This window comes from Corvus brachyrhynchos, unplaced genomic scaffold, assembly GCF_000691975.1.
Source record: "Corvus brachyrhynchos isolate BGI_N302 unplaced genomic scaffold, ASM69197v1 scaffold131, whole genome shotgun sequence".
NCBI lineage: Eukaryota > Metazoa > Chordata > Aves > Passeriformes > Corvidae > Corvus > Corvus brachyrhynchos.
The window spans coordinates 68076-88659 of record NW_008236438.1 but is presented as its reverse complement, the minus strand read 5'-3'; the positions used below and the strand labels follow the sequence as shown (position 1 = coordinate 88659).

Here is a 20584-nt window from a genome sequence, read left to right as displayed (position 1 = left end):
CAGCGTGGGAGAAACTGAGGGAGCACAGGGAGGAGAGTCAGGATGTAGGATGCCATTTCCTCCGGAGCCTCCACTCCACCTCAGGCTGGTATGCTGTCTGCCAGGCTGTAGTACAGACACTGCCACAGGAGATGCTTGCCACTGGCTCTATCCCTTGCTCAGGAGCTAGGCTGGGGCCCTGTCACTGCTGCTCACAACACAAGCAGTCAGACTCAGCGGCAGCTGAGGGACCTCCTCCTCACCCTTCCATTCCCCCTGATGAGAACAATAATCTTTTCCACTTTTACACTGAACAGAGCAGTCAATACAACGGCAACTTTTACCCAGCCAGTGCCTTCAAAAAAAAACCCCAAACAAAACCAATAAACAAACGGGTCCTGTCCCAGCCATATTTCCTTTCAACAACATCCATATCCAGATTCAAGGACTAACCACAGCCAGTTCCCAGGACACTTCAGTACTGCCAGGGAGCCAAGCACATATCCTGAGCTTTCTCTAACTCCGGTTGAAACTGAGGACGGCAGAGTTCAGAATTTAGATAAAACATGGGAGTGTCGCCAAATTACAGACCAAAGACCTGTTTGTCCAGTTACCTACCACAGTGAAACCTTGTTCACCTTCTCTCCTGCTTTCTCATTCTGTTTTCCCCTTAGACCTACCTCCTCTTGGGCTTCTTTGCTTCTTACTTGCTTGGAGCACCACTGATCCTAACTTACCATGTATCTAGGGATCGGCAGGTCAGGATGATAAGCCATACAGGCCTCTCCATAGCAGCGAGCACATTCCCCAAAATGCATGGAGAGGAACTTTAAGGAGTGCTTCTCTTGGCTAGAAGTGTCTGCATGGTGTCAGTACTCAATGGATTAAAGTCTGCCACGTTTTGAAATTATGTAGTTACATGCAGCCAGCCTAAAAAGCCTACTTCCTTGGTAGATGTCTAAGAGACACCTCAAAAATGACCAAATCATTTCCAGCTGGGGGAAGAAAACAAGAAACTATTTAGTTTGCTCTGGTTCTTGCTATGGAAGTTGTGCTTCATCTTCCTTTCAACCTCCTCTGCTCATTTGTACCCATTAAAAAAATGTATACTGCCAAGGCTACTTTCACACAGAAGTCTACACAGCACCCTTTATCACACAAAACACTGTTGGCTTTGAACTGTACTCCAGAGACATGCCCCAGGAGAAAAGCCACTAAAAGACAAGGTCCTAGAAATACTTTTTTCCTACATTATTTTACAATATTTTTAGGACAGTTTTAAGGGTTTTTTTCCCCTTTGTTTTCCACATCCCTTCCCCACTCTTTTTTTCCCCTAATAATCTTTAAGTAGCAGAACTTAAGTAATACTAAAATTCAAGGGTAGAAGATTGGGAGTTGCTTAAACGAGATAGATTTTACATGGGTTTATGTTCTAATTCAGTAGTTCTCTTCTGGTTTAATCCCTAAAATAATTTTAATTATACCTGACTACTTTCTCCTATAATTCAGTAGAAATAACTTATTTTTACTCAAAAGAGTAGTAAGTCCAGACTCCTTCTTTCCTTCTTTGATAAATCTGGTAGCTCCGATTCTCTCAAAACTATGAGGGGCAGCACACGATGAATTAAATGTGTTGTCTTCAAAACTTTAGCAAATACTATCAAAGATCTAAGGAATGAACAGGTAAGGCATGTGACTGAAAGAAAACTATATAGTGGATCAAACACAGTAGTAGAAGAGTCTGAATTCTTTTATTATCACACCCAGTAGGACAAGAGTCTGAATTCTTCTATTCCTACTTGCACAGGATTCCCACTTGGGCAGGGAGAAAAACAAAGGTGGGAAAAGCATTTTAAAAGAGCATAGTCTCTAGAAGACACACGCTCCTACTAAGATAAAGTTACTATTTAACCTCTTGAGAACCAGAAGTGGGGATACACATCTACAGATTGGAAAGCACTTCAGTGATAAAGCACATTGCCTACTGAGCATTTGACATGTAAGGGAAATGAGCTTCATCCCTTCAGCAGCACTTTCACACCAATTGCTATTGTTTATCTTCTTCCTTCAGACAAATAGGACAGTTGCAAAATATTTGCAATAAATGCCTTATTTTAAACAATGCAACATAAATTCGCATCTTGTCTTTAAGGGAATCAATGCAATTAACAGGAAAAGTGGTCTTATTCCTTTTCCCTTCTCAGTTTTTAAAAAATGCCAGAGGCAATATTATATAACTGTCACATTTTCTATACAAGAAATATAAAAACTTAGCAATTAATATTCTGTCCTGCCTTTTGTTTGGATGTAAATAGTCAGTAATGCTTAAGCAGTTAATGCACTCAACTTAAGGAAAAAAGAAAAAAACTTCAAAAAAATTAAAGCCATTATTTAGGGCAAAATGTGGGTGTTTGAAAACTATGCCCTTTACTGGTTAGGAGACTGAATATGAACAATTAAGTGGAAGCCATTCAACCTCAAAACTACGTCTGTTCCCACAAGACCTCTGGCAACACCATCAGTGTCCCACATTTGAGCATGCACACATTGACTGCAGCTCAGAAATTCAGTATGCAAACAAAAGACACTCCTCTCTTTACTGAGACCCACATTCTCCTTCCCTCCCACTGACAGCTGACCAAAATTTTTTTAATTAATCATAATTAAGCATCTAGAAGCACTACTTTCCCAGGGGAAGGTGAAAAAAAAAAAAAAAGAAATCCATTCACTGTGCCCATTCAGCTGTTGGTCTCTGTCGAGCCTGCGGCAGAGGGCATCAATTAATGCCAGCTATGGCAGCTTTCATGAAGCGGGTGCTTGTTCTGTAGCAACCAGACGTCTGCAAAGTTATGCTAAAATGTAAGCGACCAAACACTCTACAGTCATAATGTTAAGAGACCACTACACATATACCTGCAGCCAGCAAAGTGGCATTCCCCACAGTCATATGGAGCAGTAACAAATTAGAATCTGTCTGTACTGGAGTTCCCAAGCACAGCTATATCCCTTCAGCAGCAAAACAACAAATAATGGTTATAAAAAATGGCTATGTCTGATCTAGCTTTTTTCCACATTAAAACTGAGCTTATGTAACAGACATAGCTACTGATCATTATTTTTTATTTAACAAAGTTTAATGAGAAATTTAACAGAAAAAAAATTAAGTATGTGCCGGCATATATCTGACACCATTTACAAATGTACATTGATCTTTTTTCTCCCCACAAATTTTTATTAGATATACAGAATCCACACTTAAGAGTCAGCTGTGTATCTAAACTGGTATAGTCACATAAGCATATCTTCCTTCTAAACACAAAGTTACACCACAGGATAAAAGTCTTTTACTGGTTCAGAATTTCCCCAGAAGGAAATAAAAACAAATCATGAGAATACAAAGTGCCTTTTTCAACTGCAATTGTGTACTTAGAAAGCTGTGTCAGCAACATTAACTTGATACTATGGCTCAAATTATCACCCCTGTATAAAACCCAGCATGCAGACTAAGTCTAGGAAGCAAACTTCAGCTCCACATGGCAATACACCTACTGAGGAAGGCAACCTATTACACACGCAGATCATCACACTGCAAAGTCACAGTGAGGTAATTGCAAACATCTGAATAATCTCTAGTGAAGCAATTCAAACATCTCCGGGCATAGTCATGAGTGGGGATGACAACACAAGGCCTCTGACATCCACTCACTATATATATATATTTTTTTTTATGGTAATACTTAATCATCAAGCACCACACAAGCCAGGGAAGATCAGATGATTTATGTGTTTCAGTGTGCTGCCACAGACCTGCACTATATATACATGCACATTTATAGTATTAAAAATAGAATGGCACGGTACTGAAAAAAAGTTTCAGTGGCATATGCTTCATGTTTCAAGTGACTCAGTGAGGTCAGAAACAAATTATCCAGGCCACTGCAAATAAAGTACTGATAAAGCATTCATGTTATGTCATCAAACATCCCTTCCTTCTGACATGCTATGCCACTTTAGTAATCCAAGTCTCTGAATCACAAACACCGTTCAACTTTAGAACCCCTTTAGCCGGTCCAAGATATGTTTTCTGCAGATCAAAACACCATAGTGCTGGATCATACAGGCTCTGAGAAGAAACAATGCATGACCCAGGGAAAGGCAAATCCTTCTCTGCAATGGTATACTTCAAGCTCCCTCCCACAGCTGCTGACCCAGCATGACTAGAACACAGTATGACTTTAAATTTATTCACATGGTTATGCCTAATGAAAATCCACTGAGTGAAACTGGAAAATTAGTAGCATCCTTCTAGCAAAACCAGTACACGTTCAGCAGTACAAGTTTCCAAGCAGAGCTGTAATGAAGTGAAACATACTTCCATGAATTAATCTGGCCCACAAAATCAACTTATAGTATGTCTTTACCAAGATTTCCTACTGTGAGTACAGTTTTACAAAGAACAGTAGAATTTCCACAATCAAGTAAAAATTATTTCTCATTTACATCTCTCCTAACCACTTCAGTGGTCAATAACACCTTATTCCTTCCTGAAAATCCAAAAACACAGAAACAAGACCCCAAAAAAAAAATTAAAATTACCTTGTATACTTCATATACTTTCTATACCAGACTTAAATCTATATATCTATACATATCCTACAAGAATACAGGGAAAAGGCTAGGTCCATCTTAAACACAGTACAGATTATACAAGCAATTTATGAAAAAAATCTTTTGCATGTACTTTGCCCTGTAAGAACACTCATACCAGTAAAGGACTATTTTACCACCAAAGTAATGTACTAATTGCTCACAAATAGAAGTAGGTCACAGAAGATTCATGAAAGCAATTGCCAGTGACTCAGTGTAGAAGGAAGAAGAAAAGAAAGAAAATGAAGCAAGGATATGATTTATAGTGTGTAAATAGGTATGAGCTAACAGTGTGAGGAAGAACAATTTCACAATGAAGATTTGTTTAATTCACCCTGATGTGTCGAGAATGAAGTATTACATAAAATGACTAGTAAAGCAACATCCACCATAGAGACAAAAAAGCAAGCAGTGGTAATTATAGTAAACATTCTAATTCTGAACACATCAGTTAACTTACTGTCCACAGCCACGACAGCCCACAGCCCTTGTGACACAACAGCAGCAATAGCTCAGTGTCAGATCTAGCAGTGCTGCTGGCACTAACAAGAACCACCTGAGATGCTACAGGAAATACTGCTTGTCAAACCACGCAACACAAGACAGTTAACATCTGTTTTTTAACTTAACTGATTAAACAATATCTGCTTCAATACAAGGAGAACTGCCAACAAATTTGAAGGAGAGGAAACCAAAGTGCGTACATTGCTGTCAAGCTTTAAATTGTATAATGTAGTACATGCTGTCTTCAAGATCCATCTTCTGGATTCATACAGTGACTCAAATACTCCAAGTTTTCAGTGTTTGAGGGTAAGGGTTTATTATTGTTGGGTTTGGTTTTTTGCTTTGTGGTCTGACAGTTTTTCTTAAAAGTTCATGTTTCAAGCCCTATTTTGGCAATGGAGAGATTTAAGATGAGCAGTAAGTATCTAAAACCAGACAAAATTAACTTCTGCTAAAGTCAATTGCAAAATTAACTTCTTTATACAGCAGTAATTAATTCCAAATAAAAAGGAACACTAGCTTGGATGCATACGAAGTCCAACAGTCCAATCCAGTGTACAATCTTTCTTCTTTATACATCAATCTTTTCAAGAATTTTAGTATCCATAGTTAAAAATATCTCAAGGTTTCATAATCCTCCAAGAACAGATCTGTCTTTTGGCTGTCTATTGGCTTTCAAACTTCTGCTAAAACTCCACATTGAAGCAGCAATGTCTAGGACTGCAGCAGTATGACAGAGGGAGAAGTAAACTGGAACGGGAAATTTGTCTCAAAGTTGTCAATGAGGAAAGCTGAAATCCTCCTACAAAAGGTGATTTTATATTAAGTCTTGCTGTTCATAAGCAGTTCATTACACAAAAGCTGTTAACTTGAACAAGAACCATGAAACTTACATGAAAAACTTGAAAAAAAAAATCACACATGCTTCAATGGGTACATTAAAAAAATAAAAATGGGATCCATAATGACCAAATCTACATCACATCACATTTCACAAATTCTCTAAGACATATTACTATGCTGACAAGTAACTGTTACATGGACCAAGCAAAAATCAAAGAGTTTTCACACATTCTGTAAGCTGTACTGCCATGAGGTTAGTGTCATCATTACTATTCTAAGATTCACATCCATGATTTCACCACAGAAAACCGTCTTGCAGATTACCTGTCATCTCAATCAGCATGGCTGAAGAGAACAGAAAGCTGAATCTACAGTTTAGGATAAATTCAGTAATTTTCATAAAGGAATACCCTGTTCCACCAGAAACGTGCTTTGGCGTAACTTCCACACACTGTCTGACATAATGGAGACAGGTTCAAGTAGAACTACAACACTTGGCATTTTGTGATCTTCTGACCCTCTCAGGAGTAAGGAAGAATGCACTGAGAGGTTGAACACTAATTCCTTATTTCCTGTTTTTTGTAAAAGAGAAGCCCCAAACCTCTAATTTGGTTCAGTGATTGAATCAAACATTAGATTTTCTATTAGCATAAGCTCTAGCTCAGCTTTTCAAATAATCATTAGAAATTACCTAAGACTACATTCAGCTTGAAAACCAAATATAGGTGTACCTCTGAAACACAAATTATTGTCAGCAAAAGCCATTTTCTCAAATGTCTTAAGTATTAACGAATCAATACATTTGTTGGTATTATCCTTTCTTCAAATCATAACCACAAAAATCACGACTTTGAAGATATGACCTTAGTGATAAAGCATAAACATGAGACAATTTTAACATATCATATGCTTTTTAATCATCTCCCTTCTATAAATCCGTAACTAAACATTAAACCAAAATGATTTTTCAATCCTTCAAAAGCCTTGAGAAAGTCTGTGCAGGTAGGTAATGGTAACATACAGTTCAGGAGGGCTAGACAACTACTTGAATGTATATATGGGTGTGTAACCAATTAAAAAGTGACTGATCATTTTCTCAACCCAGCTTACAGAGCTCTGACTTGTTTTTATGGGGATATATAATCTCTTGCCTCACTGTGACTAGCATAAATTTAGCTGATACAGAAGAACAATGACAACGGAATATTAAAAAATGACGAATAAAAAAACCAAACCCAAGATTCTAACCGGCAAACTGGCATACAACAATTTGGTGAAAAACAAATGCAATCTCATAATCTCTTCCTTCCAAAGTGCTTCATTAGGTTCCACAGAACCACGGAGAGTACTTATTGAGTGACGCAGATTCTTTTTTTCTTCGTGTTTTATAGAGAAATATCATATCTCACACTCCTAATATTTCTTTATTTTTTCTTTTTTTCCAATAAAGAAACCCAAACACAAGAATAGCAGCTTCACACCTATTTAACATAGGAAAGGTACAGTATCATTCTGCAAAAATCGTCTGAACTCCCAAGAGTTTCTGTAAGACTGAAGCTGGACTAACATTACATTACTGATAGTTCTAAATTTGATATTACATCTTAGCTACTGAAGCATTTCCCATTCAGAGCTCTAAAAAGAAGTTATAGTAATAATAATACCAGAAAATAATATTCTGCTTTTAAATTCTGACTACTCAGTATGTTACACCAGCCTTATTTTTGAAACAGATAACATAGTCACTCTCTCCAAAGGGCAAATTCTGATCTTCCTATTCACTAATGTCTCCCAGCACACTTTACCACAAGTAAAAAAGTAGAAACATGTCATTCACCAGTGTTGGAGACAGGAATCATGCTGCAATGTGATACAAAGCTACACGTCACATCCTTTACCAGCCTAGCGTTAATAGCCCAAATGCCTGCAGCCACACTGCCTCACGCTGCGATTTTTTCACATCTTGGGCTATGCAGCACTGGGCTAACCAGCTGCTGCAGGAAATGATGATCACCTCCGAGTCAGAGCTAAGCACACACCCTAGCACGGTGCTGCAGGGCACAGTGCTGTTTTGCAGATGAATCTGCGCTGACAATCACATGAGGTCATTAGAGATCATTGCTTTGAGTAAGCTAAATGCAGTCAAGCGCACACTTGTGAAGAAACTTACTGAACATTCTGAAACCAAATCAACTGAATGTCTTCAGTCCTGAGTTGCTCTTCAAGATCTCAACAAGATTAAAGAAAAAGTCCAATTATTTAGACAGCATATTTGTGTTAAGCAAACCCCTGATTACCTTAAACTTTTGTCCACCAATGCTGATTTAAAAGCAACTTTTCTTTTGATGGAATCAAACAAAAAACCTTCCCAAACTGATAAAAGTAAGTCTGTAACACACGATGTATGTACAATCCACCAATCAAGAGAACTTAGCATCTCTGACAATGAAGTGTGATGAGGATGATTTCAGATTAAATTTAGCAATACACAGCTATCAAATCATGGGCCAAGCAAGTATAAAAAGTAGGTAAATTATACTGATAATCTTGTTAAAAGGTTACCACCACTGATGATGCAAAGAGAAGCATGGAAGTTCACTCTATTTGTTAAGGCAAATAAGTGGTGTGTGGCCACAGTAAAGATTAGAAGTCAATTTTTCACATTCAAGCAACTACATCACACCCTCACGACACATACAAATATTTTAAATTTTAAAAAGTACTCAGTATAGTTCAATACGGTCATTTTATAAATTCAGTGTGCTAGCAGAAGGGAAGGAAAAAAAAACAATAAGCCTTAAGCATAGAGACTACTGCCTTACAGTGTTACAGGAAGGTACTTTCCAGCTTTGTTCAAACACATCAAATCAATTGAAATTAATCATACATTATGTTTGAAATCACACATGCTTGAAAACCTTGGAAACCACTAAACTCACCAACTACAGTAACATTATAGCACATTTTCTATTCCACAATTAACATGCATCAAACGTGTGAAAAAAATAATCTGCAGTTTTGTTTTCTACATATCTTTTATTTTCTACAAGGACATATGAAAACAGAAAATTGTAGGTGCACCAAAGTATGTCCCTATAGCCATGTGGTTATTACTCACAGACAAAAAAAATCAACTATGCTACTACAGGTAGAAATAATGGTGCTTTTTGGTTGAAAAGTCTTTGGAATAAATGATTATGTGCTGCAGATGCTTTTACTCAAGATTTTACCTAAAAATAGTAACTGGATTTTTCTCTTTGTTCTCCAACACTGTACAATGATTTCAGACTGCAGCCTTCCTCCTTTAAGCTGCAATTGACTGAATTTTCAGAAACTCTGAAAAAATAGACAGCTTTGTCCCAAGACTTCTAAAAGAAAAGTATTTTGAGAGAAAATCTGTCATAACTGAGGAAACCCCACATTTTTGACTTTCAAGAACAAAACCACTTGGGTCCATCATGCAACAGAGCCCAGTGGAGAGAAGCATTATTACTTCTTATATATGCAGTTGTGCTAAGAGTCCTCATTGTTCTCCACAGGAACACAACAAATGACAGCCTCCACTCCAAAGAGCTTACACAAGCCCAAAAATCCAGGCCCAACACATAGACAAGACAAACATCTCCAACAGGTTAGAATAGGGTGTGGATGAGGTAAGGTGACAGAAAAGGGTGTGCTACAATTTTTGGCCATCAGGAAGAGTAATCAACTCACTACTCATCCGGCCCATTAGCCCATTAGCTAATTTAAGGTTTCTATTTGCATCACAGCAGAAGGATGCCTGAAGAAGTGATGTTCATAAAATGTTCATAAAGCATAAAACCACCATTTCTGCAGCCTTTGTTTTTGTTTGGAAAATGCCTTAGGTCTTACGAACACCACAGTCAGAGGGTTTGAGAAAAAGGAAAAAATGTGACACTGGTAAAAACTACTTTAGTACCCTCATAGTCACAGTCAAGACACAAAGACAGGAATAAATTCACATTCTACATGAGTCTCCTTTGTTCTCTACCTTTTTTATGAGGCAACAGTAGCTCTTACTTTTGACAGGACGTAGAAGAATACATTGCCTAATAAAGGTAGAAGCTAGTAAATTAATAGGAGTTGTTAACATAAAAAAAGGCAATTAAAAAGCAAATGCCTTAAAAGCAAAAATCTGATACTGCACGTCTTATCCTAAGAACATGAAGCACCACATTCCTTCCGCATCATATTGTAATGAATTGTCTTTTAACTACTTGTACTTCAAGTCCTATACTCACTTGTCTTCACTTATCTTTAATAGGTGTATTGATAATATTTTCTGCCTTTGCCCTAAACATGGTTAATGTCAAGTGAAATCATCAACTCATGCTTTTTGAGTTTTATATTTACAGAATCTTGGTATCTATTACAAAAGTGGTTTTATAAAAGAATACAAATTTTGTAGGAAAATAACCCTACAGCACAAACTGTTCAGGTGAAATGTCTATAAATGTATGAAAACTAAAGAGGCCACTATGTAATACAGAACAATGAGCCAGTTCTCAAACTCCAATCCTTCCTCTAACATTAAAAATGCCTGTAACTAAAAAATGGGATTTTTTTCATACTATCTTTTCCATGAAATTGGGCAACACACTTTCATAATTCTGTATCTTCCGTTCCATGCGTGCTTAATATACCTATTAAAAAAAAGAGCTTAAACTGTAACTTCAAATCATCTGAAACTTGGCAGATACTCTTATTCTACAGGCATATGCTACCCCCATACTAAAACAATGTCCAGCAACAAGTCATTGCATTAGGGTGCTGGATTTCTAACACGCACTGGGTGTTACCGCCACATGTCCCTGTCCATACTGCTTGTGCTTTACTTCATTCCTGTATTTTTTTTTTTTTTTTGCAATGATCTAGCTGATTTACCTACAAGATAAACCTGGGAGCAGCTCTACAAATAACTTAAGAGTCTCCATCAACACGACCAACGGCACGCTTTTGCCTCCCACTGCACTACAGTCTTCCAACATCACCTCAGCAGGACACATTGCTTCATACAACTCCCACACCCTTCCATCTTTTCAGACAGTCTGTCACACCTAAGAGAGAAAAGCAGCACACAGCTTCCTCCCACCAAGTCCTTATACACATCCTACACTCCCACAGGGACCCGGGCCAAGCACTCCCACCACACAAAGAGGCCGTGCTGTCAGCTCATCAGCCAGCTTCCTGGGGCAGGTGTCTTTTAGAGAACACAATGCTATTGTTCCCTCAGTATGACTTGAAGGGAAAATTAATTTTTCCATACCAACTGAGGCAGAAAATGCCGACAGTCTTTTGGACCTCTCTTTAGATTGTTTTCTTCTATCATCATCCATGTGGTGGCCCTTGTACTGATTTAGGCAGCCACAGTCACAAAGAACATACTGAACACTTTCTGTGTTTATAAAGAGACTGGCCCAATGTCTCTGAGGCTGTTACTAAGGCTAGTGTGAGAGATAATAGCATCAGCAATAAATTAGCAGTGGTAAAACACAGCTCACTTAAGGAGCAACGAGAAACAAAATAAAGTTGCCCTGAACAGTGTCAAATTTTTCAGATTTTGCTAACTCATCAATGATTAAACAAACATGTCACATTGTCTGGGAGGGCCAAACTACTAAACCTCTAACACTGTTACTCTGTGTCTTGCTTCCTGTAGAGTGTCAGAAGGTGATCCTACTGGTTTCTTCTTGCCTTATAATTTATGAATCAGAAGAAGGAAACATATGATCGCTAAAAGGTATTAATTTGTAGATAATGCTGAATGTTTAGGTCTGACCCACACAAACAATTATATATTTTAAAAAGTAACCTAGTATATTCATATACACAAGTATGTTTTGTATTTCCTTTACAGAAAAAAAGGGAAAAAAAGAGAAAAAAATCCTGCTCTTCTAAGATTTGAAGAAGACACAGAAGAAATAATGTGAAGATACAATTTTCAAACTTAAAAAAAACCAAAAAAAAACAACCAAAAAAACCCCAAACCAAACAGGAAGAAGTTTCATTTTTCTGTTTTGAAATTTTTCCCACAGATCGAAATCAAAGCCTTACAAAAGATGATAATATTTTGACATTTGACAAGACAGAATAACACATCTGAGACACAACCAAGCAGTAAGGAAAAACTAGACAGAAGTGTATTTCCCAACAGAGCTGTTCTCCAGTTACTCATAGGTCACAGATGGGGAGCAAATGCCTCCAAACACAACAGTTCAATCATCCAAACATGGCAGAAAGGCCAGGGATGAAACCAAATCACCCAGCCTCAGGTAAGAAAAAAATATACAATGCAAACTTCCTTTAAAAAAGTGTTATATATTTTCTCTGTTTGTTATGTGGGTAATGCAAAAGGAAGATGCTGTGGTAGGACGAGATGGTTCAGGGAACTGACATAATCATCCGTTTGCGTGGGGTGTTCGTAGACAAGGTGAATAGAGCATATTGGACTTGTCTGACTGCTTTTCCTTCGCCTATTACAGCACTTATGGAAATTCCCTTGACATACCCATGTGTAAGAGTGAGCTAAACAGGCCTAGAGTCACTGAAAAGGCTAATCTATAAAACAAACATACACAATCTACTTTTTATAAGTTAACTCCAAGAGGGTTAACAGTATTAATACAAAGGATATTTGTTAATGACAACTTCTCACTGAACAGCACTCTCTGATGAAAGAGATACTAATCAAACATCCTCCTTCCAGTTTCCCAAAAAGGGAACCAAATAAAGCCATGTATAGATTTACATTATGAAAACCATCCTGAAGACAAATTCTGGTAAACACCAAGACAGCTGTTGAGAGAAATATGTCTGATTTATCCTTATCATCAGTATATAACTTCTGTGTCATCAAGGACTGGATTGTTTGGTTCATGTCAGAACTATGCAGAATCTGTAAAGGTATCTTTATCAACTGAAAATTCTAATCACGATTTTTGCTTTTTCTCAGTCAGCACGGACTGCAATCAACAGGGAACACCCACGACGCAAGGCAGAACTTCACTCTGGATGGTTAGGTTCATTGATATTAACCAAAACACTGTTTTATTAAATGACATATCTGTTACAAATTTTTCTGTCAAGAGAATAACCAGGGAATCTACATATTATGGAGATCCACGTCCTGTGATTGAATCACAACACTTTCTCTTCTACAATCCTCCTGTGAAACTTTCATCTCTCATACTCCATTTGCTCTCCAAACTTCCTTTGGGGCCAGCTTCCCTCACTGTTGTTTAGCTATCCATAGTGCAAAAGATGCTTCATGGAGCCACTGATAAGCCATCTCTGGGAGGCATTGATAGCATCTCTAGTCAAAATATCACAACTTGGCTGGAAGAAGGTCCTGGCTTCCAGTTACACAAACCTCTCTGTGTGCATGAGGCACACCTATAAGTTCTCATTCCATTAGACTTCAGCTTGAGTTTGAAGAGGGAGGTTTCAGGGTTAAAGTACGTACTTCGAAAATACAGTATTCTTAGGACTACCTTCCTTTTGTTTTCCATTGTTGAGGTTTCTGTATACTTTTACTTAGGAACACCTTTCCAGAACATTCTAGCATCTCATCTAATAAGTGATAATAACAGTAGCTCCAAAAGGAGTTTAAGAGTAGGAAGAACTTAAATTAGAAGCCAATTCATTATACTCAGATTTATTAAAGGAAGTTCACGTAGTTCAAACCACTATACCCATCTTCCCTATAAGAACTTCAGGGCTTATAACTCATGCTTAGAAACATCATATTTAAGTGTATTTCAAAAACAAAGTAAACACTTCTTACAGAAATCTGTATCTGATTAATAGCTTTAATGAAACAAGTAATTACCATATAAACTCCTCTCTTCCAAGGATGCATGAAAAAAAACCACCAACAAACCAAACAAAAAATGCAGTGCGTTTTTTTCACATATCAAATCTATCTCCTGTGAGAAGTGGGACTCTGTTCATAAGCCTATGACAAGTTTCATGCAGGATGGGGGCCCAGCAACCCAGAGAGGGAAGACTGACAAGGCACTGTTCCCAAATGCATGCAAGAAAGCAACCAGGGAAAAGAAGTCTACCTACTACTTCCTCAGTTACGCATATCCTGAATGCCTCTTAAAACAATCACAGGTGACAAGTACCAACATTCAAACAAAGTAACTTTCAATTTATTAGCTCTCTTAAGGTGAGCTCCAGACCAAACTAATATCCACAGAATTACCTCAAAAAACAAAAAAAACCCACCCAAAACAAAAAACACCACCAACAAACAAACCAAACAAAAAAACCCAAACCAAAAACTAACAAAATGCACACATATAAAGCCATTTCCTTACCTGCAAGCAGTGCCTCATTTTACATAATTTTCAACTTTTTTTTGAGGGGAGAAAACAAAATTCACAGTGGGTAGCCTTTTAAATTTTTTTCTTTGATACATTATTTTAAACACAGGCTAAAGGCAAATGATAGAGATCAAAAGCTTTAAAATTTCACAATGACCATAGTTGGTGAAATTGCAAAAGTTCAAAGGAAAAGTATCCTCTGAAAGGTTCTCAAGAGAAAATCCAGGAGCCATCACTGAATGTGACACAGCCTGTTGAATAAGGCTGAATCAAAGATATGTGAATTTTCTGATTCTCCTCAAATATGCATATTTCCTGGTGCCATTCCAGCCATATTTCCTGGTGCCATTCCAAACAAATCTAGTTCCTACTAAACCTCTTCTAATGACATGTAACATGACAGCCCGATCTAGGTCTACAGCCTATAGATAATGTGACAATATACACAGAACTACTGCATGCAACAATCAGTTTTACAAAATTTTCAGTGTGGTCCATTTAATAAACTTCATTTCAAATGTCCAACTTAAATCAGTTAGCAGTATCTTCACATTCTAAACACAGTGGCTCAAAATATTGAGTGATTTAATGTCCATAACCTACAAAATCATTACCATTCCTGCACTACGACATATAACAAATTCATAGAATCACAGAATGGGTGAAGACCACAGTGGGTCATCTGGTCCAACCTCCCTGCTCAGGCAGGGTCATCCTACAGCACATGGCACAGGATTGTGTCCAGGCAGTCCTTGAACATCTCCTGTGAGGGAAACTCCACAACCTCTCTGGTCAATCTGTTCCAGTGCACGGTCACCTGCACAGTGAAGTTCTTCCTCATGTTCAGGCAGAACTTCCTGGGCATCAGCTTCTGCCCATTACCTCTTGTCCTACTGCTCAGCACCTCTGAGAAGAGCCTGGTCCATCCCCTTGAAACCTACCCTTTAGATACTTATACACATTAATGAGGTCCCCTCTCAGTTGTATCTCTTTGAGGCTGAACAGGCCCAGCTCCCTCAGCCTGTCCTCATAAGAGATGCTCCAGACCCCTCATCACCTTTGTAGCCTCCACTGGACCCGCTCAGGAGTTCCATGTCTCTCTTGTCCTGAGGAGCCCAGAACTGGACACAGCTCTCCAGGTGAGGCCTCACCAGGGCTGAGTACAGGGGCAGGATCGCCTTCCATGACCTGCTGGCAATGCCATTCCGAATGCCCCCCAGGATACCATTGGCCTCCTTGGCCACCAGGACATTCTGCTGGCTCATGGACAGCTTGGTGTCCACCAGGACCCGCAGGTCCTTCGCTGCAGAGCTGCCCCCCAGCAGGTCAGCCCCAGCCTGTGCTGGTGCCTGGGCTTGTTCCTCCCCAGGTGCAGGACCTGGCATTTGCCTTTGCTGAATTTCAGTTGGCTCCTCTCTGCCCCAATTCATCAGAAATCTCCCCTGAAATCCACTTTTCTGACCATCATTTCCAGCTTTGACAAAGAGCTACTAAAGGCAAGCCCATCAATCGGTATGTGCAGCCACACAAGTTGGTACACAGCTTATCACTGACAAGTTTGAAGCTCTCTGAAAAGAGGTGCATCAGAAGAGGCAACTATTAATCAGTGCATGGGTGAGCTCCTGTGTGATTAAAAAAACATTTGAGAAGGATGAGCCAAAGACTAATACAGCAAGAGCTGTAATGACTGCAGAACATCAGTAGCAGATGTAAGCAAAATACAACAGACTGAATTTCTGTGCGCTGAGCCTAGACCATGTCCCAACAACCACAGCTCATGAAGGGATGTCTGAGCTACTGTCCTTTAAATTCTCTGCGTAAGAAAAACAAAGATTGTCTCCTAACGTGTCACAGCAGACATTAACCATGACAGTGGGGAAAAAAAAACCAATTACAGCTTCTTTCAGCATGTTCCGGCATTTACCTATGGTTTTTTTTTTATTTTGCTCATGTTTCAGCTTTCCTCAGGCTTTCTACAGTAAGATCCTTTGGTGACTTCCTAACGATCTTGACATAATTCTAAAAGAATAACATTTTATCAGAGTGAAAACAAAGCAAAAAATAGGAACATGACCAGATGAATCCCTGCCAGTCTGGCTGAAGCTAAAAAACAATGTTGGCTCATTCAGACTGTAAGCAGAACTTGAAATACATTAATTACCTGAAGAAAAAGATTGGTCAATTAAACAAACCAGAATAAAAACAACACATTCAATTTGACAGTGAGACTGTAAAACTATCCCCCAAACACACAGCCTTTATTGTGAATGAAAGGAAATACAACTACCAAGATACATTAACACTCCACTAGGTAGTAGAGAAAGCAATGGGATCATTAGTCCAGCAGATTAACTTCTAACAAAACATATTCAATGACAGTGTGTTTGGAAGCACAGATAGTCTGCACAAATGTACTTCTTAATCCCCCCAGTTTTAGGAATAACAATCTTCTTTGAACTTACTCAACATCTGTTAGAATAACAGCTCATCTCTCTTGCATGTAGGAACTAAGGTGAATGAAGAGAGTTGAAAGTAAAGAAATGGTGAAGCTCTTCAAATTACCACACTCCCAAACATACATTAAAAACAATACAAATGCATCAAAAAGAAACACTTTGTTAAAAAAGTCTGAACTGATGGTTACTGTTACGTAACAGGAGTAAAATAACTCAATTGGAACACATCTTCAGCCGACATCAACATAATTAAATACTTTTGTGGCTGTTTTTATGTAAGTGTGGTTGGTTTTCTTGTATTATCAACAGGACCACTTTTAACACCTGTTATTAAATAAAACAATCCATTTATAATATAGTTACTTATAGTATACTGTGTTGACAAAGTTAAAAAGAAAGGTCTACATAAAAACCAACAGCAAGAGTTTACATTCTCATTTTAACATCACTGTACCTATTCAAACTACCAAACTAGAGACATTCAAAAAACCTGCTTTTCCAGGAAGCATGCTGTCCCAAAACTAATACAACTACAACAAAGTTTGACTACTCTGTTCTCTTTCCAATAAAAATGATAACTTTCAGCTGTTTTTAAGGTTTCAGAAAGGTTATGAACTGTCAGAACACATACTTGATGATGGATGAATATTTTAATCTCATATCATGAAAGACTCACTAATACTTCAGTGACTGTACACAAATAAAATGAAGTTTCAACACTAATCATCTATGAGTCTACTTTGGCTCAGAGGCAACTGGGCAAGCATTCATGAATTTCACACCTTTGGGAAAAAAAATCCCACTCTGACTCAAAGGAAGAACAATTGTACTAACATTGTTTAAGTGCAACTACCATAAAGAAGCAAGAGAAGAGGACACCCACAAAAATGATCACTGGTTTGTTGGTTTTGTAAAAGATATGCAGACAAAATCAGACACAAAGAGTGAAAATGTCAGAGAGAACCAAACAAGTATCATAAAACAAAGCAGAAAGTAGTGATTTTTCCATGTAAAAAGAAGTGTATCTGCACACATTTATCCATTTGTCAATCTACACAGCAATTTCTATAAATAGATCTCTACACATAGACCCTCCCACTCTCACTCTAGTTCTCTTTATGGTGGCACACATATTTCTTCAGTGTAAGAGCACATGGTATAATCCATGGCATTTACAGTCTCAGGGATTTTGAATAACAAATGCCTCCAATTTATAATTGAAGATAGTTTTTCTACCTGCCAGTCCTGAAAACCTACTCCAAGACTTGAAAGTCAGGCTGTGATATTTCTTATTCAGGTATCACTTCCCAAAGAGCTGCTGCAACTAACAGCTAAGCCTACTGTTGGAAAGCTGCTCCTGAAGGAGGCTATCTCTTCACTGTTTACTTCTTAGAACCTCAAAGAGAGATAAATGATTACATCAAATAAATCTGTACAAAGAAACAAAATTCATTCAGTACTAGCAGACAAGTTTCATCCCAAGTATCAAGAAAGTAGGATAGCGCTTACAGAAACAATAGGGTCTAGCAGGCCACAATAATCTGGCAGCATAGGTAAAAATAACTGAACAGCCAAAAGGAACATAACTGAGAGGCAAAATTCCCAACCAAACCATAGAATTACTGCTCTTAAATTGACAAGCAGTCCCAAAGCCAACTGTGGATACAACCAGAAAAAAACGCTTCTTCAGAAGTTTTCATGAAGCACCTAGGCATGCACCAGGCTAGACAAGTTTCATAGGCAGTCTAACTATTAAGAAAAAACCTCTCTTGAATCAGTGGACCCAAAACTTTCACTTAAGCCCAGCAGGAGATTCAGATGACAGGAACTAGACTCCCTTCAAGTCCTACTCCATAACCTACTCTTTAGGCATCTAAAATGCCTGGGAAGCTGCAAGACATGAGCGGTGACCAGCAGCACTCTTAGAAAGAAAGGGAAGGCATCCTGTGGCAAGTTAAGCAAAGTAAGCAGCTATGCTTCTAGTCTTCACATGCAGCTACAGCTACAGCTGACTGAGCCTGTGAAGACAGTGCAGGAGAGATACAGCACAGAACACATAAACCCAGCTAGTACCTTAATTAATCCAAACCCATTTCTACAGCAGAGCTAGGAGAATCTGCGCTGTCCATGCTGGGTTTTATTTTTCTGACAGTTTCATTGCTCTGTAAGTTTTATACCTTACATTAGTAAATGAATTATGAGTATAGGGGGGAGAGGGCAGGTCCACCTTTACGAAGAGAGCTGAACAAGTGTGTGGACAGCATTTCCCAAGAGACATCAACACAGCAGATTCTAAGTTCCCACCACTCAGAAGATAAAACTAACCTGACAACAGAGGGTTATCTGGGCCCATTAAGAGTAAGTAAGCAGCCTTGAAATCCCACTGCCAGCTTTTTCATTTCACAGTGCTGTGACACACTGATTCGGCTACACAGAGGGAACTAAATACTGAATATCTCTATAATACATGAAACATAACTGCATATATGGCATGTACTGTTCACTGATATACCATACACGTGATACACTGAGACAATATTCAATGCTGCTTTAAAAAGTCTTTCAAATATTTCAACAAACCTAGTATTGCATTAAATATGTTTGAAAAGCAGGACAGCATCCAAATATATAAAACAAAGAAACCAGTGGTACACATTTATTTCAAGCTTCCTGTGAAAACTATGAAGTCTCTCTCCTCCTCAAGCTGCCACACAGCCATACATTTATAAAAGTCTTCACACAGTTACAAACCCAATATGAGTAAGAACAGTGAAGACAACTTAAAAAACCCCAACAGAAAAATGTATAAGGTGTATTTGGATTCTCAGTTAGTGCTGTGTAAGAACAAAAAATTATTTACAAGAGAGGGATAATAATTGTAATATAACTCAGCATTTTCAGCTACCCAAAGTAGGAGAGACAAAGAATAGATATTTACTGAAGAAACAGTTTTTTCATTGATGTAAAACAGGCCATTTGTTTTTCCTATTTTAAACTTTCTGCCATTAAACAGATAGTCATTTTCTTCCTTTTGAAAAAAAAATCAGACCATAAATGCCTCAGGCTTAAGAAAAACCAACTTTGCTAAGCCTCTATCCTGCTTGCTTTGTGCCAGCTTTTTAGCCAGAAGAAGAAACATTTTCGCACGTCCTCCAAAGATAACACATAAGCCAGTACTCAAGGTAGTTTCACAGTCAGAAGCATATCATAATTTACCACCACACCTGGTACGTCTCAAAATGGCATACGAGGTACTAGTGTACAAAGTTACAAACTTCTATACATTTTTTCTTTTCCTTATGATAGGGACATATACTTATCCAAAAGGACCACCACAGCACAAAAAATGACCATGATGTGAAAGCTTGTCAGTCTTTTGCCATGATGGCACAACCCTTTAACTTTTACTCAGCATTTACTATTTCCAAGCCTTTTTTCCCCCTTCTCACAATAATGAAAATGCTACAAAAATAAAAAAGGCCATTCCTGTACTAATAAATGTCAAGCTAGCCTGTTTAAAAAAAGTACTTATGCAAACCTGTCCCTTTAAGAACACCGAACAAAGCAGGCTATCTTGAGTTGCCCATATAAAGAATATCTGCTCCCAGTAAAAGGTCGAACACTTGAGAGTGAATACTGAAAGTGTCTTTAAGGGGGGAAAAAAGGAGGATGCTGGAAGGGCTGGAGAAAAGAAAACATAAATGGAGGTAGAGTAATATGCAGCGCCTGGTTTAAAAAAACCACCACCAACGGCCTCGCAAGGAGAGGCTCTCACCGCTGGCAGCAGCTCCAGACCAGGAGAAGTCA

The 20584-nt window shown here is 38.3% G+C and overlaps 1 protein-coding gene across 5 annotated transcripts in view; it reads right to left on the bottom strand.

The window, feature by feature from the left end:
* The window catches only part of MAST4 (microtubule associated serine/threonine kinase family member 4), a 130251-nt gene that overhangs the window by 86367 nt on the left and 23300 nt on the right, over positions 1-20584 (bottom strand). For 2 of the 5 annotated variants that reach the window (XM_017747068.1, XM_017747069.1), the window contains exon 2: positions 58-68. The exons of the other annotated variants lie outside the window; for them this stretch is intronic. In XM_017747068.1, coding sequence (XP_017602557.1) covers positions 58-68 — 11 coding nt within the window. The remainder of the gene's footprint in view (positions 1-57; positions 69-20584) is intronic. 5 annotated transcript variants of the gene reach the window in all.